Raw genomic sequence first — 17,950 nt, 5'->3', positions numbered from 1 at the left:
AAAGATAACAACCACTGAGGACTCTCAATTCCAAATATTTTGTTATCTGTCAAGACATTTTCGCTCATTTCCCTTTTAGAAACCCCTCCAAGACACCAAGTCGCTCCACGTGGGGAGTGATATAAGGTGACCAGAAAAAGCACAAAAGAACAATAATGTAGAAAATGAATTAACAATCTTTATTATAACAATTATTGCACACAAACCATTTTTTAAATAAAAGGATGCCTCAAATGGAGGGACTCGTACAACTTGGGACCCTGTTATACATCTGTAGCTAGGGCAATGATGATGTATTGAAAAATAATAAATAGTTCAGTTCATCATAGTTTGAGTGCTTGTATTGATAAACAGACCAAATCATCAATTATAAAGTGCATGTGCAAAAGAGGGTATATTTAATGAGTTCAGGCAGACATTTACGGTATTCGTTAGTCACCTTAGGGGACTTGAATTTGTGATCGTCTGATCACTTTTGCTATATGTAGCAGTATATCAGCACTGCTATGAATAGTGAAAATCACGATCTATGAACGCCGGCCTTAGTTTGGCTCTCACAGGAATACCGTAATGACAGGCACTGGGGTCATGACAACCCATCGGCGCCCTGCGATCACATCACAGGTGCGCCGATGGAACCATGGAATGATGCGCATCCCTGCCAACATGCATTAAACAGCGGTATTTAACAGCCGAAGGTGGTGCTTCACTCCACATAGACTGTTAGAGGCAGACAATAGCTGAATAATTCAACCATCATCTGCCGGGAAAGATTCAGGCTCAGCTTGCGTGCCTGCATCAAAGTCAGGGATATGACATAACAGATAATAATTTTATAATAATAATTTTTATTTATATAACGCCAACATATTCTGCAGCACTTTACAATTAAATAAACATAACTATACGTCGTGTGTTGGGAATGGGCTAAATAATATACAGCCCTTCCATGCACACAGATCAGTGGTGAAGTGGATTAAAGTAGTAGTACTTAAAGCAGCCCGCTCTACATATTTGGAAGCACAGGCAAAAAAAACCCCAGATGGCTGACACCACAGAAATTCACTGCAAAACCACCCATAAAGCCGTTCAGCTTTTTCCTGCAGTGATTTTCCAAGAAAAACCTCAGCGGCTTTGCCATCAGAATAAGGCTATGTGCACACGTTGCGTTTTTTTGTGTTTCCGCAGCGTTTTTGGACCTGCGGAATTGCCTCAAATCCGCAGTGCAGAGTGCACACAATGTTAATGAATGGGAAATGCAAAACCGCTGTGCACATGCTGCAGAAAATGTCTCTCCGAGAGCAGCTGCAGCCCTGACTTGCTGTTGATGTTCAACATTTCCGACGGCAGGGACAGTGAAAGCGGTGCTGATTGGGTGCAGGGTTTACGTATCATAACAACCGCACGATAGCCCCCAGGGAAAACACAATCGCGCTTAACACTCTCTTGGACTTAACAAAAATTAATTCATTAGGTGCCAAATATTTTGATTCCAATGGAGAGGCAGAGTTAAAAAAATAAAAATAAATTGGTTTCATTCACTCTGCAGCCACTAGTAAATATTGTGTAGAGTTCAACATGAACAATTTGGTGTAATGTCCTCTTTAAGTAAAAAAAAAAAAAAAAATGCCAATGAATGTGTTAGTATCCTTTCAATCTGTAAGACAGTGATTAAGCCTGACTCCATTATGATTTTTTTTTTTTTGCGGAGATTTTGCAAGCTCATCTGCAGAAATGGATCCAGATTTGGCACGTCAGCTGTTCTTTGAAGGAGCAACAATTGTCATCTTCGGAGTCCCAGAGGGGTCTGAGTTTGGGATAGATTCAAACAGTTGGCAAGTGGGCCCTCGATTCAAAGGTGTGAAGATGGTGCCACCAGGGATTCACTTTATTCACTACAGCTCGAAAAGAATTGGTGGGGCTTCTGGTGAAACTGGTCCACGCTCAGGCATTTTTTTCCACTTGGAGCAGAAGGAAATCCGCCTCCTGCACTGGGACTCTCTGGAAGAAGAAATGGTTGCTGCTTCCCAGGAAGAAGCTGAAAATTTACGGAAACAGTTGACGTCTTTGGACCCATCTTTGGGGCCCTACCCATATGAAAGTCTCCGTCGCTGGGTGTCACTCACCAACCACATATCTAAAGAAGCAATGTTGAAGCTACAGCCAGTCTGTGGGACCATTTGCTCATTTCCAGAAGTCTTACCTATGGAGGAAATGACCCGCACAGAAGACCGAGCCAAACATAACTTACCCAGGTAGACATAAAAAAGAATATTATGCAGCTTTGTTTCTGTTGATGTTTTCCATGTTGATGTTCGTTTTATTTTAGTTTTCTCATTCTTTACATGCATACATTCTGGCGTAAGCATCATCATTATACCCATTCAGTGTGGGACAGTACCATAACATCATCTGCTACCATTTCAACTTAGCCCCTTCACCACCGAGCCTGTTTTCACCTTCCAGACCAGACCAAATTTTACAATTCAAACCATTGTCAACTTATGAGATAACCACTCTGGAACCCTCTATTATATTCCAGTGATTTTGAGATTGTTTTTGTACTTCATGTTCGTGATAAATTTAGGCCAATTATTTTTTGCGTTTTTGTGAAAATATTGAAATTTTGGCAAAAATTTTGAAAATGTTCAAGCTTTTAATTTTTTGCCCTTAAACCAGAAAGATATATCACACAACATCGTTAATAAGTAACATTTTCCACGTCTACTTTACATAATTTTTTTTTTTTTGCTAGGAAATTGGAAGGGTTAAAAGTTGATAAGAAATTTATCAATTTTCCAACAAAATATACAAAACCATTTTTTTTTTTTTTTTTTAGGGACCACATCACATTTTGAGGTGACTTTGAGGGTATATATGACAGAAAATGTCCGAAAGTGACATCATTCTAAAAACTGCACTCCTAAAAGTGCTCAAAACCACATTCAAGAAGTTTTTCTGCTTCACAGGAATTAAAGCTACATCGGAGTAAAAAATTACACTGTTACTTTTTCCAACAAAAAATGTTGATTTAGCCTCACATGTTGCATTTTCACAACATTAGAAAATGGACAGTACAATTCGTTGTGCAATTTCTCCTGAGTACACAGATACCCCATATGTGGAGGCAAACTACCGTTTTGGGGCATGGCTGGGCTCGAAAGGGAATGAGCGCCATTTGACTTTTGGAACACAAAGTTGGCTGGAATAGACGGCTAACAACATGTTGTGTTTGCAGAGCCCTTGATGTGCCTAAACAGTGCAAACCCCCAACAAGTGAACCCATTTTGAAAACTCCACCTGTCAAAGAACTTATGTTGAGGTGTGGTGAGCACCTTGAACCCACAGGTGTCACAGAATTTTATAACTTTGAGCCGTGAAAATGAAACTTATTTTGTAGATTTAGATGGAAACCCTGATGTAAGTGCTCAGAATGGAGAACATGATAAATGTGATCCAATATGCCACGAATAGAAGCTTCAACTCAAAAATATAGGGGGTGTCCGCATTACTGGTAGCACTAGCACTACTGGTAGTTCTTGATAAGGACGTGGCTCTCACCAAAAGAAATCAAGCAAAATCGGCTCTACCAAATCCAAATGCTCCCCTCCGCCAGAGCTCCTCAGTGTGTCTAAACTGCAGTTAGCGTCCTCATCTTTGGCGTTACTGTAGCAAGGAAAGCCCACTTAAATTTGCGGTGTATGTGTGTCTCTGGAAACAAGAGCTGGACAAAATGTACAGGCACTACAATCTCAAATTTCCATTTAGCGACATCCATTTCTGGAAAATGCCGATGGAGTCAAAATCATCGCTACACCTGTAGATAAATTCCCTGAGGGGTGTAATTTCCAAATAGACATCAATTGAACGGGATTCTTATCTTCTGGCACTTAGGGGCTTTGTATAGGGAGCCTGCAAACTATTCTATGAAAATTTGTGCTCCAGGTGTCAAATGGCATTTCTTCCCTCTGGAGTCATCTCACTGTGTGGCCAAACAGTACTCTACAGCCACATGTGGGGTATTGCCTCATTCACCACAAATTGTTTAACGCATTATCTACCAATGTCCTTTTTTTTGGGACGCCTAATCTTTTGCTTCTAGCAACTAAGATTTTATAATTCGGTCCACTTTTTTGTGTTCTGTAAAACGAATCTTTTCAAAATAGGAAATCATGTCATTGTCATTTTTAATTGAATATTGGGACGCCCTTTTCTGAAAAATCCATAATGGGTTAACAAATTGTTGTCATTTTTACCTAAGACTAGAACAAAATTATAGTTGTTTAAAAATGTAATTTTTTTTTTTTCTTCACCGCTCAATGGTATAAAATTTTGTGAAATATTTTATTACGAGGTCTGATTTATAAACTGTGAGTACTGCTGTCCTGGCACCTCCAGAGGCTCTGCTAATATGACATGGTACCGCAAACCATTCCAGGCAAATCTGTTTTCTACTGTGCCTAAAAAGTAGTTTTTGACCACATGTGGGGCACTTCCGTACTGAGGAGACATTGCGTAACAAATTTTGAGGCCCATTTTCTCCTGTTACCTTTGTGAAAATAAAATTAGGTTACTTTCACACTAGCGTCGGATTTGGCCTGTCGCAATGCGTCAGGCCGAGATTCTGACGCTAGCGTTGGATGCGCTGCACAACGGAGGCAGCGGATGCATTTCTCCGGCGCATCTGCTGCCCCATTGGGAGGTGGGGGCGGAGTTCCGGCCGCACATGCACGGTCGGAAAAAGCGGTCCGTCGGCAGCAAAAAAGTTTTTCGCTCCCGGCTGTCCGCCACAACACGGCGCAACCGTCGCATGACGGTTGCGATGTGTGTCAATACGTTGCAATGAGTCGCTAATGTTACTCTATGGGGCAAAAACGCATCCTGCAAACAACTTTGCAGGATGCGTTTTTTCCCCTAAACGACGCATTGCGACGTATTGAAAACCGCTAGTGTGAATGTCGCCTTAGGGAAAAAAGTAATTTTTAGTTTTCACTGCGCAGGTGCCGGTGTCGCCATCTTGGAAGAGGCTTTTTTTTTTTTTCCATCATACATGACGGCACCACGAGAGGGGATCCGCCCATCAAGGACAGGAAACCTTCAAGATAAAAGGGGCGGCTCCTCTCTCCACATCAGTTGGTTTCCTGTCCTTGACGGGGAACCCTCAAGATGGAAGTCGTCTGAAGACAGAAGAGGATGCCGGGGCCCGGGTCGGGTGGATTTGGGCGGACGCTGTCTGCTGCACCCGTCACCAGGTACCCGTAGTCGCCTCGGGGGTCAATGTATACCATGCCCCCCCTGAGCGAAGCATGGCCACAGCCCGCGAGGCGAACGCCCGGGTGAAGATACTCCACGGGGGCCGCAGGTGCGCTCCCCCCCCCCCTGTCGAGTAGGAATCCTGCCTGTCCACGGGGGTCACTTTCTATGGTACCCCCCTGTTGACCAGAGGTGGCCATGCAGCCCGTGAGGCACATCGGTGCCCGGGCGAGGTAAGCTCCTCGGAGGTATTGGGGTCCTCCCTGTCGAGTGCAGGTCTCCCCCCTTCCCCCTCCTCCCTGACGGTACCTGAGGCAACGCTGTGGCGTGGACACTCCCGGAAGCCTCCCTCCAGCCGGCACCAGGTATCCGGGAAGAGAGGTATGTGCACACGGAACCATGCAGCAGGGAAGGGGACAGATTCTTCGGCGCGCACCGCAAGCAAAGGCCGGGTGCGCGCCTGGAGGTAAAGCGCGCATAGGCGCTGAAGCCGGCGTCAGCAACGGGAACCCTCGTGCAGGAGCATGGCGCAGGGGGACCAAAAAAGGCGGCGCGCACCGGAAGTGGTAACCGGATGCACGCCTGGAGCACAATTCAGCAGCACGCACCGGAAGTAAGTCCGGGTGTGCGCACAGGCCATCGGTGGATTTAGATGGACAGGATCAACCAGGTGGTGTAGTTGATTAAGGAGCGCGCACCGGAAGTAAGGTCCGGGTGCGCACTCAGAGCCTGACGGCAGGATCAACCAGGTATACATTGTGGATCTGATAGCGCGCACCGGATGTGGTTGCCGGGTACGCGCTCTGGCATGTTTTTTACAGCGCAGGCGTTGCGCTAGCAATGGCAGGATCAACCAGGTGATTAATTGCATATAGGAGCACCGGAAGTGGTGCAGGCACGATCAGCCAGCTAATCATTCATGACAGGTGTGTTCATACACCTGATCACTGAAGCGACCAGTAAGGCAGGATCAACCAGGTGATTCTTTAAAAAAAAAAAAAAGTGAATCTATTTAAACGAGCTAGAAGTGCTGCCCTGTGTCACTAAAACCAGGCCAGGTTGAAGGTGACTACTCTTGTGTGCTGGTGTGTATAATGGAGAGTTTCTCGCCAGAGCATTTGATGCCACAGCAAGAGGTGCAGGAGAGGCGGTCTCGCTCAAGCGAAAAGAGCCAGACCCGCCATGGCAGCAGCAGAAGCCACTCGGACAGTATACGGCATACCAAGGAGGGGTCCCTAGTCTCATTGGGAGTCACGGAGAAAACCAGCCAACCTCCGGATCCGGTACCCGTACTTTGAAAACGTCCGAGTGGTGAGTGAACTACGAGAAAGTCCAGCACGCTAATGTCTGTGTTCTTTTCTCTTATCTCCTCTCTCCCCTCTTTTCTTACATACATTGCGGGGTGGAGTATAGAAGGTCCCCAAAAAGTATAAGACGAAGACAAAAAATAGAGAATGTCCCTTATGTAAAAAGCCTTTAATATCATCTTGGGGTAAAAGACTGTGTCAGGACTGTATTAACCAGACTGTGGCGGAGGAAACACCCTCCTTTACGGACAGTTTAAGATCTCTGATTCAGTCTGAAGTCTCTAAGTCCGTAAGAGCATTACAGACAGCTGACACAGATTTCAGATCTAGGGACAGATCCAGCCCCTCTATAGCATCCCAAAGGGATTCCTCGGGGTCAGAGCAGGATTCAGATACGGCCCGCTGTTCTGATAGTAGCTCGGAGGAGGAAGACACTTTTCCAGCTGAGGCTACAGATAAACTTATTAAAGCCGTTCGCTCTACCATGGGGCTGGTAGATGAGAAGGCCAAATAGACAGCCCAAGAACTCATGTTCAGTGGCCTACAAAAGAAAAAACGGAGGTCATTCCCTGTTAACGATCAAATACAAGAACTGATTAAAAGGGAATGGCAAAAGCCAGAAAAAAGGTCCCAAATAACTACCTCCCTAAAAAGAAGGTATCCCTTTGAAGAGGAAGCATCCTCCTCTTGGGACAGAGCCCCAAAAATCGGTGTGGCGGTCTCAAAAGTGGCCAGGAAGTCCTCCCTGCCGTTCGAGGACCTAGGTTCTCTAAAAGAACCTCTGGACAGGAAGGTAGACAGTTCCCTGAAGACAGCTTGGGAAGCCTCAGCGGGAGCACTAAGGCCAGCTATCGCAGCCACTTGTCGCCAGATCCCATTAAAATCTGGATAGACAACCTGGAGGAACAGGTGGAGCAAAAAGTTCCCAGGGAAGCTATTCTAGAGTCACTTCCAACCATGAGGGCAGCGGCTATGTTTCTGGCTGAAGCATCTGCAGACTCTGCTAGGCTGGCAGCAAAATCAGCAGCGTTAGCTAACACTGGACGCCGTGCCGTATGGCTTAAATGCTGGCCGGGGGACACTCAGGCAAAAATGAAGCTTTGTTCTTTGCCTTGTGAGGGAAACTTCCTGTTCGGACTGGCATTAGACGAGGTATTGGAGAAAGCCGGTGATAATAATAAGAACTTTCCAAGACAGCCATTTCAGCCCTTTCGGAGAGGCCAAAAGTTCCGAAGGCAGCAATACAGAGACCGGGACAGGAGCAACCTGGACTAGCGACCCAGGGGAGGAAAGGGCTTCTATTTCGGCAAGTCCCCCAGAGACACCAAAAAACCCTCCCAGTGACGGTCCTTCTCAAGTGGGAGGGAGGCTCTCTCACTTCCTTCCAGCCTGGGAGAGGATCCCCTCCAGCATATGGATCCGGCAGATCGTAGGATCAGGCCTAAAGCTAAAATTTCACCACTGGCCTCCAAGAAGATATATGCAGACCCCGGTACAGTCCTCCCAAGAAAAGCAAGACAGTCTGGAGGGGGAAGTAACATCACTCCTAGACAAGCACGTCTTAGAGGAAGTTCCTATAGAGGAAAGGAGGGAGGGATTTTATTCCCCTCTTTTTCTCATTAAAAAACCGGACAACTCTTGGAGGACAATTATAAATCTAAAAGGCCTCAACAAATTTCTTGTAGTACCATCATTCAAGATGGAAACCATAAAATCGGCGGTGAAACTTCTCTATCCCCAGTGCTACATGTCTGTCCTCGACCTCAAGGACGCTTATTATCATGTCCCAATCAGACAACAAGATCGTCAGTTCCTCAGAGTGGCAGTTCAGATGGGGTCCCAGCTGCGTCACTTCCAGTACAGGGCTCTGCCCTTTGGGATAGCAACCGCCCCACGCGTATTTACGAAGCTGATTGCAGAGGTCACAGCACATCTCAGGGAAAAAGACACTCTAATAATTCCCTACTTGGACGACTTCCTGATGGTGGGAAAGAACTTTTCTCACTGTCAGGAGCAGGTCAGGATAGTGATGGACACTCTTCAGACACTGGGATGGCAACTAAATCTCAAGAAGTCCAAGCTAGAGCCGGCAATGATCCAGAATTTCCTGGGGATAACGGTAGACTCCGTGGCACAGGAGTGTCGCCTCCCAGAAGAAAAAGGAAAAATCAAACAGATGATTATGGCCACATTAAAAAAAACGGTGATGACTTTAAGAAGGGCCATGTCGGTGTTGGGGTCCCTAACCTCCTGCATACCGGCAGTAAAATGGGCCCAGTTCCATGCAAGAGAACTGCAATGGTGTGTGCTGCAGAACGACCGAGAACTTCAGGGACAGTTAGAGCAGAAGCTCACTCTCCCACTCTCTGTGCTCCAATCTCTCAGATGGTGGTTACAGATAGTCATCCCCCAGAGGAGTTCCCTGGACATTCAGAGCCTCCATGATAATCACAACGAACGCCAGTCCATGGGGATGGGGAGCTCACTCAGACACACTATGGGTCCAAGACCCCTGGGCTCAAGAGGAGAAAGATCTATCCTCAAACGAGTGGGAGCTCCTAGCAATAGAAAGGGCGCTAGAGAGATTACTTCCGCACTTGGCAGGGCATCATGTGAGAGTCCTATCGGACAACCGAACAGCGGTCGCATACGTGAACCACCAGGGAGGCACCCGCTCTCGGGCACTGATGCACATAACCACAAGACTCATGTCTCTAGCCGAAAGGCACTTCCTGTCATTATCGGCCCTGCATATCCGAGGTGTGGACAACATAAAGGCAGACTTTCTAAGCAGGAACCACTTGAGGCAAGGGGAATGGTCCCTAAAAAAGTCCGTTTTTCAACGGATAGTGCACATGTGGGGAAAACCCAGGGTGGACCTCTTTGCCTCAAAAGTCAACAAGAAAGTCCAAAAGTTCTGCTCCCTGAACCCTACAGACAGGCCGTTGGCAGTAGACGCCTTCAGCGTAGAATGGACGTCAGGACTCCTGTATGCCTGATATGTCTAATCCCAGCAGTTCTGAGGAAGATCAGGGAAGACAAGGCCAGAGTAATTATGATCGCTCCCTTCTGGCCGAAAAGACCGTGGTTTTACTGGCTGAGAGTGATGTCAGTGACGGACCCGTGGGTTCTCCCGGAAGACCAGGACCTTCTAACTCGGGGTCCCTTCAACCACCCGCAGAACTCCGGACTTCATTTGACAGCCTGGCATTTGAGCGGTCGTTACTAGAGAAGGAGGGGTTCTCAGCTGGGTTAATATCCACCTTGCTCAGCAGCAGAAAACCAGTAACGACCAAGATCTATGGGAGGATATGGAAGAAATTCCTGTCCAGCTCAGGGCCAATGCGGGAAGGGGAGGTCCCGATAGTGGCAATACTGGAGTTCCTGCAGAAGGGCTTAGATCTGGGGTTAGCTGTTAGTACCCTCAAAGTACACATTTCAGCCTTAGCAGCCCTGTTCAACTGTGACCTGGCAAGTAATAGGTGGGTGGTGAGGTTTATCCGAGCCTGTAGTAGAGCTGACTCTGTTCCTTCTCCTACTCCTCCACCATGGGATCAAAATCTAGTGTTAACAGCTCTGACAGAAAGCCCCTTTGAGCCATTAGATACAGCTTCAGATAAAATACTAACATTAAAAACAGCTTTGTTAGTGGCACTTACATCGGCCCGTAGGGTGGGGGATTTACACGCGTTGTCAGCTGACCCCCCCTTACACACAAATTTTGGATGATAGGGTTGTATTAAAATTAGATCCGGCATATCTCCCCAAAGTGGTATCGAGATTTCATAGAGCTCAGGATATAACCCTACCCTCCTTCTGTTCCAATCCTAGTAACCAGAAAGAGTGTGAAAAAATGTAAAGCGCTGCGGAATATGTTAGCGCTATATAAAAATAAAGATTATTAAAAAATAAAGATTATTAACCAGAAAGAGGAGAGACTCCATTGCTTAGACGTCAGGAGATGTATCCTACAGTATCTAGAGAGTACAAAATCCTGGAGGAAACAGAGGGCTTTATTTGTTTCGTTCCAGGGGGTCAAGGAAGGGCCTTAAAGCCTCAAAACAGACTATAGCTAGATGGGTGAGAGCGGCCATTATTCTAGCATATAGTAGTGCAGGCAGGGTTGTTCCACAGGGTCTGAAAGCCCACTGCACGAGGGCCATGGCGACACCATGGGCGGAGAGAGCTGATGCTACCATCGACCAAATCTGTAAGGCGGCCACTTGGTCCTCTCCGTCTACGTTTTTAAAACCTTATAGGCTAGGCCTATCTGCTACCTCTGATCTCACATTTGGGAGAAGAGTGTTACAAGCAGTGATCCCTCCCTAAAGAGAATACAAATCTCTGTAACTCTCTCGTGGTGCCGTCATGTATGATGGAAAAACACGGGTATTACATACCTGGTAATGTGTTTTTTTTCATGAGACATGACGGCACCCTTATATTCCCACCCTTTTGATCACGTCATTAGTTGGGTGCATTATTAGCATTATTTGTATTATACACTCCCTGGGGTATCGGTGAATAGAACTGTATAGGATGTATTATTTATGTGTACACTAACCAGCGGAGTTCCTCTCGTACTCTGTAAAACAACTGATGTGGAGAGAGGAGCCGCCCCTTTTATCTTGAAGGTTTCCTGTCCTTGATGGGCTGATCCCCTCTCTCGTGGTGCCGTCATGTCTCATGAAAAAACACATTACCAGGTATGTAATACCCGTGTTTCTCTACCCAGATGGCGCCACCTGCGCACTAGCAGCTATCCGATCATCAATAGCTGCTACTGCGCAGGCGCGATCGGTGCCATTTTTAGACTGATTTTTTTTTTTTTTTAGGAATTTATTGATTTCAAAAAGAATAATTACATGCACAAAATGGATGCGATCATGGTGCAGTGCAGGCGCTGCTGCTGTGGCCTGCCTGCGGAAGGGGATTTTTTTTTAATTTACTGTATAATATTCATTATGTAAACTAGGGGGCAGGTCACCGAGGGATGAGTGACCTAGTGTCATAAGCAGGGCTGTGGAGTTGGTAAGTCAAACCTCCGACTCCGCAATTTCCATGACTCCGACTTCACAGCCCTGGTCATAAGCCATACTGGTGAATACCTAAGCAGAGTACCACGGGAAGACCCCCCCCCAAGAGGCCTGCTACAAAGCACAAGCATATCATTAACTCAAAACTGAAAAATACTAAGGTATCATTATGCTGACAGATTCCCCTTAAGCACATCAGGGTCTCTCCTAACTGTACATAGCGCTCGTTCTTGATTTCCTGCCAATTTTGTGTTAATTAAGTCAGTGTGCTTCTTCCCTTCTAAGCCCTGCCATGCGCCCAAACAGAAGTTTTCCCTCACATATGGGGCATCGACATTGTCGGGAGAAATTACGCAACAATTTTTTTTTTTTAGGTTTTTTTTTTTTTTTTCCTCCTGTTACGGTCTTGAAAGTAAAAAAAAAAATTGGCACTAAAGTAACTTTTTTTGGGGGAAAAAAAGTAAAATGTTAATTTTGTCCTTGCACATTCCTTTGAAGCACCTGAAGGGTTAATAAACTTTTTGAATGTGGTTTTGAGCACTTTGAGGGGTCAAAATGGCTTCACTGTTAAGTATTTTCTTTTTTTTTTAACCATTCAATTTTTATTGAGAAAACAGAGTACAATTAAAATGCAACAAGGAAAGGAAAAAGGGGGAGGAAGGGGGAGGGGAAGAGGCAGACATAAATGTAAAAATCCACGATCAAGAATGAAACAAAAAAAATTACAATACATGGGTGCATACATAGCTATGATATCAAACAATTGAGTCAGCTGGCAGAAGAAGGGGGATGGTGGTCAGGCGAGGAAATAAAGGGTGAGGAGACCCAAGGGTCCCACCACGTAAGGACCTTGTTCTTTTTTGCAAGACAGTCCGCAGTAATCGACTCATAACTAAAGTGCAGATTAATTTTGGATATCAATTCAGGTCTGGAGGGAATATTAGAAGATTTCCAGTGCTTTGCAATACATTGTCGGGCCGCCACAAGAATTTTAGAAATAATGGGTTGAAGGGAAGATGGGAAGTCCAAGAGAGATATACCCAATACTGCTAGAGGGCCAGTTAGGTTGATAGGAAGATGGGTCACCTCTGAAAGAATCGCTTCAACCTGTCGCCAAAATATTTGCACACTAGGGCAACTCCACCATACATGAGCCAGCGAACCAGAAACACCACAATTTTTCCAGCATAATGGGGAAGAGGAGGGATAAAATTTAGCTAATTTAACAGGAGTGAAGTACCATAGGAGCTGAATTTTTTTGCTTTGTTCGAGGTGACCAAGACACGAAGAGAATTTGGAAGGATGCAGCATAGCCATGCTCCAATCCTCCGGGGAAGCCTCGAATGCAAGGGCACCCTCCCAAGTGGACATAAATGGGAGTCTCTCAGAGAAATCATGGGAGAGGAGGGATTTATAAATGATGGAAATGCCATGATCAATCCACGTGTTTGGTCTGAAAAATCTGTGGATTGGGGTCTCCATACCCAGGGGGGACACGGCCACACCGAAGGAGTTACAATGTTTAAGGAGGCTACGAATTTGGAAATACTGAAAAAAAGCCCTAGGAGGCAAGTTATAGCGAGCAGTGAGGTCCGCAAATGATCTTAGGCCCGACTCATTATAGAGATCATTCACTCGGTGTATTCCGCAGTCCCCCCAGGCAGAGAGAGACAAACCATCTATTACGTATTCTAATGCTTGAATAGAGACGTAGTCAAATATAAAAGGGAGGTAAGTAGGGCAGAGACCTGTCCAAACCTTAGTGGCGGAGCAAATTGTTTTAAGAGGGGAGCTCCGACTGGGCGGCTGGAGCAAACAGATCTCCAGCAAAAGTTTGAGGGAACCCCTAGGGGCAAAGCACGACTCAATACTGGAGGGAGGAGTTCCCCTCCCACCAAATCTTAAGGGGGTCTAGGAGAGCAGCTTTGTGGTAAAGGTGGATATTAGGGGCACCAAGACCTCCCCTGGCATATGGGAGAGACATTAGGGAGCGTTTTATTCTATGTGGCTTGTTATTCCAAATAAAACGGTCAATAATTGCTTGAAAAGCAGAGAGGTACTTAGAGGGGATAGCGAAGGGGAGGCATCTAAAAAGATATATAAGTTTAGGGAGAATTAACATCTTAGACGTTTGTATCCTAGCCATCCAGGATAGATGAGAGCAGGCAAGCTGGTCAATTTCTTTTTTTAATTTCGTGGAGGGTTGAATCACAGTTAAGGCGAACAATGTTTTTAATATGGGTAATTTGAATACCTAGATAAGTGAATCCGAGCGGAGACCATATAAAAGGGTAAATATTTTGGATTTGAAGTTGGAGAGAGGAAGAGATAAATAGAGGAAAAATTGTGGACTTGGACAGATTTAGCTTATAATAGGAGGCTTCAGTAAATTGGGTAAGAATGGAAGACACTGCAGATAGTGACTGTAGAGGAGCAGAGCAAGACAACACCACATCGTCGGCGTAGAGGCCAATTTTGTGTTCCTGACTTCCCACCATTACCCCCCTAATGTCAGGGCATTGCCTCACCGCAGCCACCAGGGGCTCCATGACTAAAGCAAAGATGATGGGGGAGAGGGGGCAACCCTGCCGGGTCCCATTTGAAATAGAAAATATACGGGATTTAAAGCCGTCTGAGCGAACTGAGGCACAAGGATTGGAGTACAAAGCCATAATAGCTGAAAAAATCTGGCCAGTAAGACCAAATTTGTGCAAAGTAGATGCTATATAGCCCCAGTGCACCCGATCGAACGCCTTTTCCGCGTCGAGAGATAGGAACACACTGGGGAGGCTCCGCCTTTCCACCACATCCAGCAGGTCGATCAAGCGTCTCGTACCATCTCTAGTTTGCCTACCCGGGACAAACCCAACCTGGTCTGAGTGAACCAAGGATGGGAGCACCGATAATAACCTATTGGCCCAGACCTTAGCATATATTTTTACATCGCAATTTAGAAGGGCGATGGGACGAAAATTGCCAGGAGAGGTCATAGGTTTCCCAGGTTTAGGAAGTGTCGAAATACAAGCCTCCAGACCCTCTCTCTCAATAGTACCCCTAGAGCGCCAGTAGTTAAATAAACGAATGAGAAAAGGAGAGAGGATAGTGAGAAAATGAGAGTAGTATGAGAAGGAAAAGCCATCTGGACCCGGGGCAGAGCGTTTTTTGGCCTCTCTGATTATTTGGGAGATTTCAGTTGCTTCTATAGGGCCGTTAAGGAGCGACAACTGCTCCGGATTAACAGTGGGGAGATTCGCTTTATTCAAAAAAGCGTTAATTGAGTCCTGAGAAGGTTGAGGAGTATTTACGTCAGAATCTAGGTTATATAATGAGGAGTAGTATGAGGCAAATTCTTCAGCGATATGGATTGGGTTGTAAATCCGAGAACCATCTGACTTAAGAAGATAAGCAATTTTGGTTTGGGCTTCTTTTTTTTTTTAACGCGTTTAGCTAGTAAGGCGCCTGCCCTGTCACCCATGGAGTAGAATTTGGCTTTCGATTTCCTGAGCGAATTTTCTGCTCTATGGAGGAGGAGCTGGCGAAGGCGCAGGCGTGCATCAGAAAGATTGGAAAATAATTGAGGGGAGGGGCAGGCTTTGTGGCAAGACTCCAGCCGGGCCACTTCAGCCAAGGCAGATTGAAGATTTAAGTTATACTTGCGTTTAGCTGTCGCAGCCATCTTAATGAAAAGGCCACGAGCCACTGCCTTGTGAGCGAACCAGAGGGAGTCCTCACGCACATCCGCCGAGTCATTAAAGGCAAAGAATTCCTGCAAAGAGTTTTCAATTAGTGTAGAGTTCGCTTGCTCAGAGAGAAGGTGGTCATTAAGGCGCCAGTGTGAAGGGGGTCTGATTGCAAGAGGGTCTTCTAGGGAGACTGACACAGGAGCATGATCAGACCAAGTGATATTACCTATATTTGCAGACATGCAGTGAGGGAGAGCGACATCATCTACTAAAATATAATCAATTCTACTGTAAGAACCATGACGAGGGGACCAAAATGTGTAGTCTCTCTCATTACAATGGAGATATCTCCAGATATCGTGTAAATTGTAGGAGCTAATCAGCTGGGCCGCATCACCCCTGGCCACGGCCGACGATGAACAGTCCAGATTCTTGGATACTGGAATGTTGAAGTCTCCGGCAACTAATTTATGACCATGCTGATAATTACCTAAGATTTGAAATAAATTATTTAGAAATTTAACCTGACCAAAATTTGGGCCATACACAGAGGCAATGGTGTAAGGGGTATTGTTGATTAAACATAAAATTATAATGTATCTGCCCGCGGGGTCGGCTGTAGAACTAATTAGCTGGAAAGAGTTAGCCTTGCTAAAAAAAATTGCCACCCCAGCCTTTTTGGTCTTCCCATTCGCAAAAAATTGGTGGGGGTATAGATTTGAATACATTCTTATATTGTCCCGTTCTAGTAAATGAGTCTCCTGTAAGCATATAATATCGTGTTTGGATTTAGCGAGCTGACGCCAGACAATCGATCTCTTACCAGGGGAGTTGAGGCCGTTAACATTAATAGAATATAAAGAAACACTCATTGTAATATGTTACACAATTTGCTGAAGAAGATACGCAAACCTATTACCCACAAAAAAAGCATGAACATGTCGTGGGATACCTCGCAAACTCCATCTGCGACGAGGGGGGGGGAAGAGGGAAAGGAGGGGGGAGAGGGAGGGAAGGAGGAGAAGGGAAAAACAAACATACAAAATCCAAACATTTAAACAAGGGAACATCCAGGGAAATCCTGAGTCTGAGGTGAAAATAGAAAACAGTTCACCAATGGGGCAATATGCTGAGCGGAGTCCTGCCAGGAACCAGCCTCAGCAAAAAACTCAGCAAGCAAAAAAAAAGAAGAGAAAAAAGAAAAGGAGAACTAGAACTGAGCGGGAAAAAGGAAAAAATAAATTCTTCCAGCCAGGAAATGGTTAAAATAGACACTTCAGGCGACCTTCCAGTCGGGGGTAATACGGCGTCTCCAGGGACCAGATCCTCCAGGTTTGGTGGAAGCAGAGGCAGGAGTAGGCACAGGAGGGTCAAAACCCCATTGGGACAGGGTCTTGGCTGCTTGCGACGGGGATAGGCACGTGGTAAATGAACCGTCTTTACGAATGCAAAGTTTGGTGGGGAAACCCCAGCGGTATAATATAACCTTTTCCCTCAGGATTGAGGTGTATGGTGCAAAAGCCCTGCGGAGGGCTAGAGTTCCTGGAGACAGATCAGGGAAAACTGCAATGGTAGCAAATCGTTCAGGTAGCGACGGCTTCGATCTTAGTGCTTGCAGAAATTCCTCCTTCATAACAAAAAAATGGATGCGAGCTAGTACATCTCTGGGTACCGCAGGGTCAAGGCCTGAGGGTTTAGGGATCCGATGAATACGGTCGATCACAACGTCATCTTTGGAATAAAGTGGGAGAATAGATGTGATAAAGTCTTGTAGAAAGGCTCTGAGATCATCAGCCCCAATTGATTCAGCAATGCCTCTTAGTTTCACATTATTTCTCCTGGATCTGTCTTCCAAATCCAGAGTTTTAGCATGAGTTTTGGTAACAAGCAGCTGCAGGTTATCATGAGCTTCCCACAAATCATTGTGAGAAGCTACCAGTTCAGACATTTTATTTTCAAGATGATCCGTGCGGCCTCCCAGCTCCTCCACCTCCCCCCTGAGCTCTGCCATCATGGAACGCATATCCTCCTGCAGGGAGGTACGGAGGTCACCAAGCATGTCTCTGAGCAGCGCTGCTGTAACTGGAGCCTCTGAGAGATCAGCCGCTGCTGTGCTTGAGGCAGAAGACTGAGAGCCTCGGCGTGCAGCTCTGGAGGATCTAGGAGAAAGCGGCGCCATCTTGGGCCTCTGAGGCTGCTGAGGGGTGGCTGCAAAGAAGTCCACAATGCGCCTGGAAGGGTCCCCTGCGCCGGCTTTAGATTTCCCCATACACTCACCGAACGGTAAGGAGCAGGAGTGGGGAGTTCTGGAGGAGAAAGCGCCGTCTGTGCACTGCTGTGTGCCGCTTTATGAGTCCTGGGAATGGAGCTCCCACACTATGCAACCTGCACCATCAGAAGTCAGGCCACGCCCCCCCACTGTTAAGTATTTTCTGTCATGTAGCCCCTCAGTCACTTCAAATGTGATGTGGTCCCTAAAAAAAAATAGTTTTTTTTTTTTTTTTTGTTGGTTTAACCCCTTCATGACCCAGCCTATTTTGACCTTAAAGACCTTGCCGTTTTTTGCAATTCTGACCAGTGTCCCTTTATGAGGTAATAACTCAGGAACGCTTCAATGGATCCTAGCGGTTCTGAGATTGTTTTTTCGTGACATATTGGGCTTCATGTTAGT

The 17,950-nt window shown here is 46.0% G+C and overlaps 1 protein-coding gene across 3 annotated transcripts in view; it reads left to right on the top strand.

Annotated features, from left to right (window-relative positions):
- The window catches only part of AAR2 (AAR2 splicing factor), a 70,786-nt gene that overhangs the window by 32,554 nt on the left and 20,282 nt on the right, over window positions 1-17,950 (top strand). For all 3 annotated transcript variants that reach the window (XM_069752304.1, XM_069752306.1, XM_069752307.1), the window contains exon 2: window positions 1,712-2,255. In XM_069752304.1, coding sequence (XP_069608405.1) covers window positions 1,712-2,255 — 544 coding nt within the window. The remainder of the gene's footprint in view (window positions 1-1,711; window positions 2,256-17,950) is intronic.

Source organism: Ranitomeya imitator, chromosome 2 (genome assembly GCF_032444005.1).
Source record: "Ranitomeya imitator isolate aRanImi1 chromosome 2, aRanImi1.pri, whole genome shotgun sequence".
Taxonomy (NCBI): Eukaryota; Metazoa; Chordata; class Amphibia; order Anura; family Dendrobatidae; genus Ranitomeya; species Ranitomeya imitator.
The sequence above is the reverse complement of the archived record's forward strand: the minus strand, read 5'-3'. Positions and strand labels throughout refer to the sequence as shown.